This window comes from Tupaia chinensis, unplaced genomic scaffold (assembly GCF_000334495.1).
Source record: "Tupaia chinensis unplaced genomic scaffold, TupChi_1.0 Scaffold144346_1, whole genome shotgun sequence".
NCBI classification, from domain to species: domain Eukaryota; kingdom Metazoa; phylum Chordata; class Mammalia; order Scandentia; family Tupaiidae; genus Tupaia; species Tupaia belangeri.
The window spans coordinates 1407066-1408656 of NW_006204205.1; the positions used below are offsets into that span (position 1 = coordinate 1407066).

Consider the following 1591-nt stretch of genomic DNA (forward strand, 5'->3'; position numbering starts at 1 on the left):
TGTTACTCGTGCGGTAAGAACGTCACACGCTCCTTTCAACTGATTTGGGCTCAGACCGCACGTGCACAAGGGAGCGAACTACAGTGATGCGCGCCGAGGAAATGCTGCTGAGGAAGCAACAGGAATGCAACCGTGGTCACGACTGGCTGAATCGGGTACTCAGGGCAGGCTCCCGGGGAAGTGGCGGGATGTGGTACCTAATCCCTGACGTCCCGGAGGGCTGTTTCCGATCCGGCTCCAAGCGGCCGAGAGTAGCGCAGGGGTAGCCTGAGTCTGCAGTCCGCCCAAACACAGCCATTCCCTCAACCGAAGTCCCCCAGCCCCTCCAGGGACCGTGGCGCAGCGCTGGCAGCACGTGAGGCAGCGCCAGGCCTGGCCCCGCGGCCACATCAACTCCCGCCTCTTCTCACGACCCCAAGCTGTCGCTCTAGCGCCTGCCCGCTCGCTCCGCCTTACCGTGACTCCCGGCCCATGCTGCCAGCAGCAGGAAAGTCGACGCCCCTGGGGCTGACGTGCAGACCAACCGGACAAAGGAGGTGGCCGCGCTGCGCTCGATACGCCGGGAGAGGACCAGCTCTTAGGCGGCAGAAGATACAGCGCTGACGGCCATTCCAGCGAGGCCAACGAAAACAGGATGTGAGGGCGCCAGCGGCAGAGAGGGGGAAAAGCCGGCCGGAAGCCGCCCTTGCCATGTGCTCATGAGACAGAGACAGAGAGAGAGAGAGAGAGAGGGGGCGAGAGTGAAAAATGACTCCCATGGGGGATAGCCATGCCACAATCCCTTCTCCTCCACTCTTTCGGGCGCATGCACGCACACATGCAGCAGAGTGTTTCTTTTAAATGATTTTATTCAACTTTCTTTATCCGCTTAATTTGACAAAAGAGGGACAGAATAAGAAAGTGAGAAAGCAATTGGGCAGCAGGTGGCATGGTGATTTAGGTGGCTTGACTCCCACATGGCTGACTGCGGTTGGAGTCACAGACCTGGCAGCTTGCTTTCTCACTTTCCTCCTGTCTCTATCTGGTTAACTTCCAAATAAATAAATAAATAAAATAATGACCATGAATAAAATTTTAAAAATAATAAAGTGAGAAAGCAAGCCACCAGGTCTAGGATTCAACTCTTAGTGGTACTTGTGGGAGTCGAGGGTCCTTAACCACCAGGCCACCTGCCGGTCCCTGCAACACTGTTTTTCAAGCCACAGGTCCAGTACTGAAACCCGCAGTCAGCCCTATGGGATCCAGCCACTTGAACATTCCCACCACCTGCTGGTCCCAAAGTTAATTATAATATCTCTATAAAGCATTCTTAGCATTGAAAACAAAGCAAAACCCTCAATGTCCCTAGAGCTAAAGAACCTTTCAGTCGTTGCAAAACAGATAGCAAAGTCATCTTTAAGATAAAATTCCAAGATCCGGAACCAGTTATCAACAATCTAAAGTTCTGAAGAAATCTCATCATTCTAATAAGACCTCCCACCTTTACAGTTTCGACAGGATAGAAAGCAAATGACAAAGAAACATGAAATCTATTTGCGAAGTAAATGACCCTGCAACAAATATTAACAGTAGCTGAGGAAGAGCCTAGTCG

At 52.2% G+C, this 1591-nt stretch overlaps 1 protein-coding gene across 1 annotated transcript in view; it reads right to left on the reverse strand.

Moving 5' to 3' along the window:
• DDX46 (DEAD-box helicase 46) overlaps nucleotides 1–633 on the reverse strand; it is an 81149-nt gene extending 80516 nt beyond the window's left edge. The window contains exon 1 of the mRNA XM_014583589.2: nucleotides 457–633. Coding sequence (XP_014439075.1) covers nucleotides 457–473 — 17 coding nt within the window. The 5' untranslated portion in view covers nucleotides 474–633. The remainder of the gene's footprint in view (nucleotides 1–456) is intronic.
• Nucleotides 634–1591: the final 958 nt, after the last annotated feature.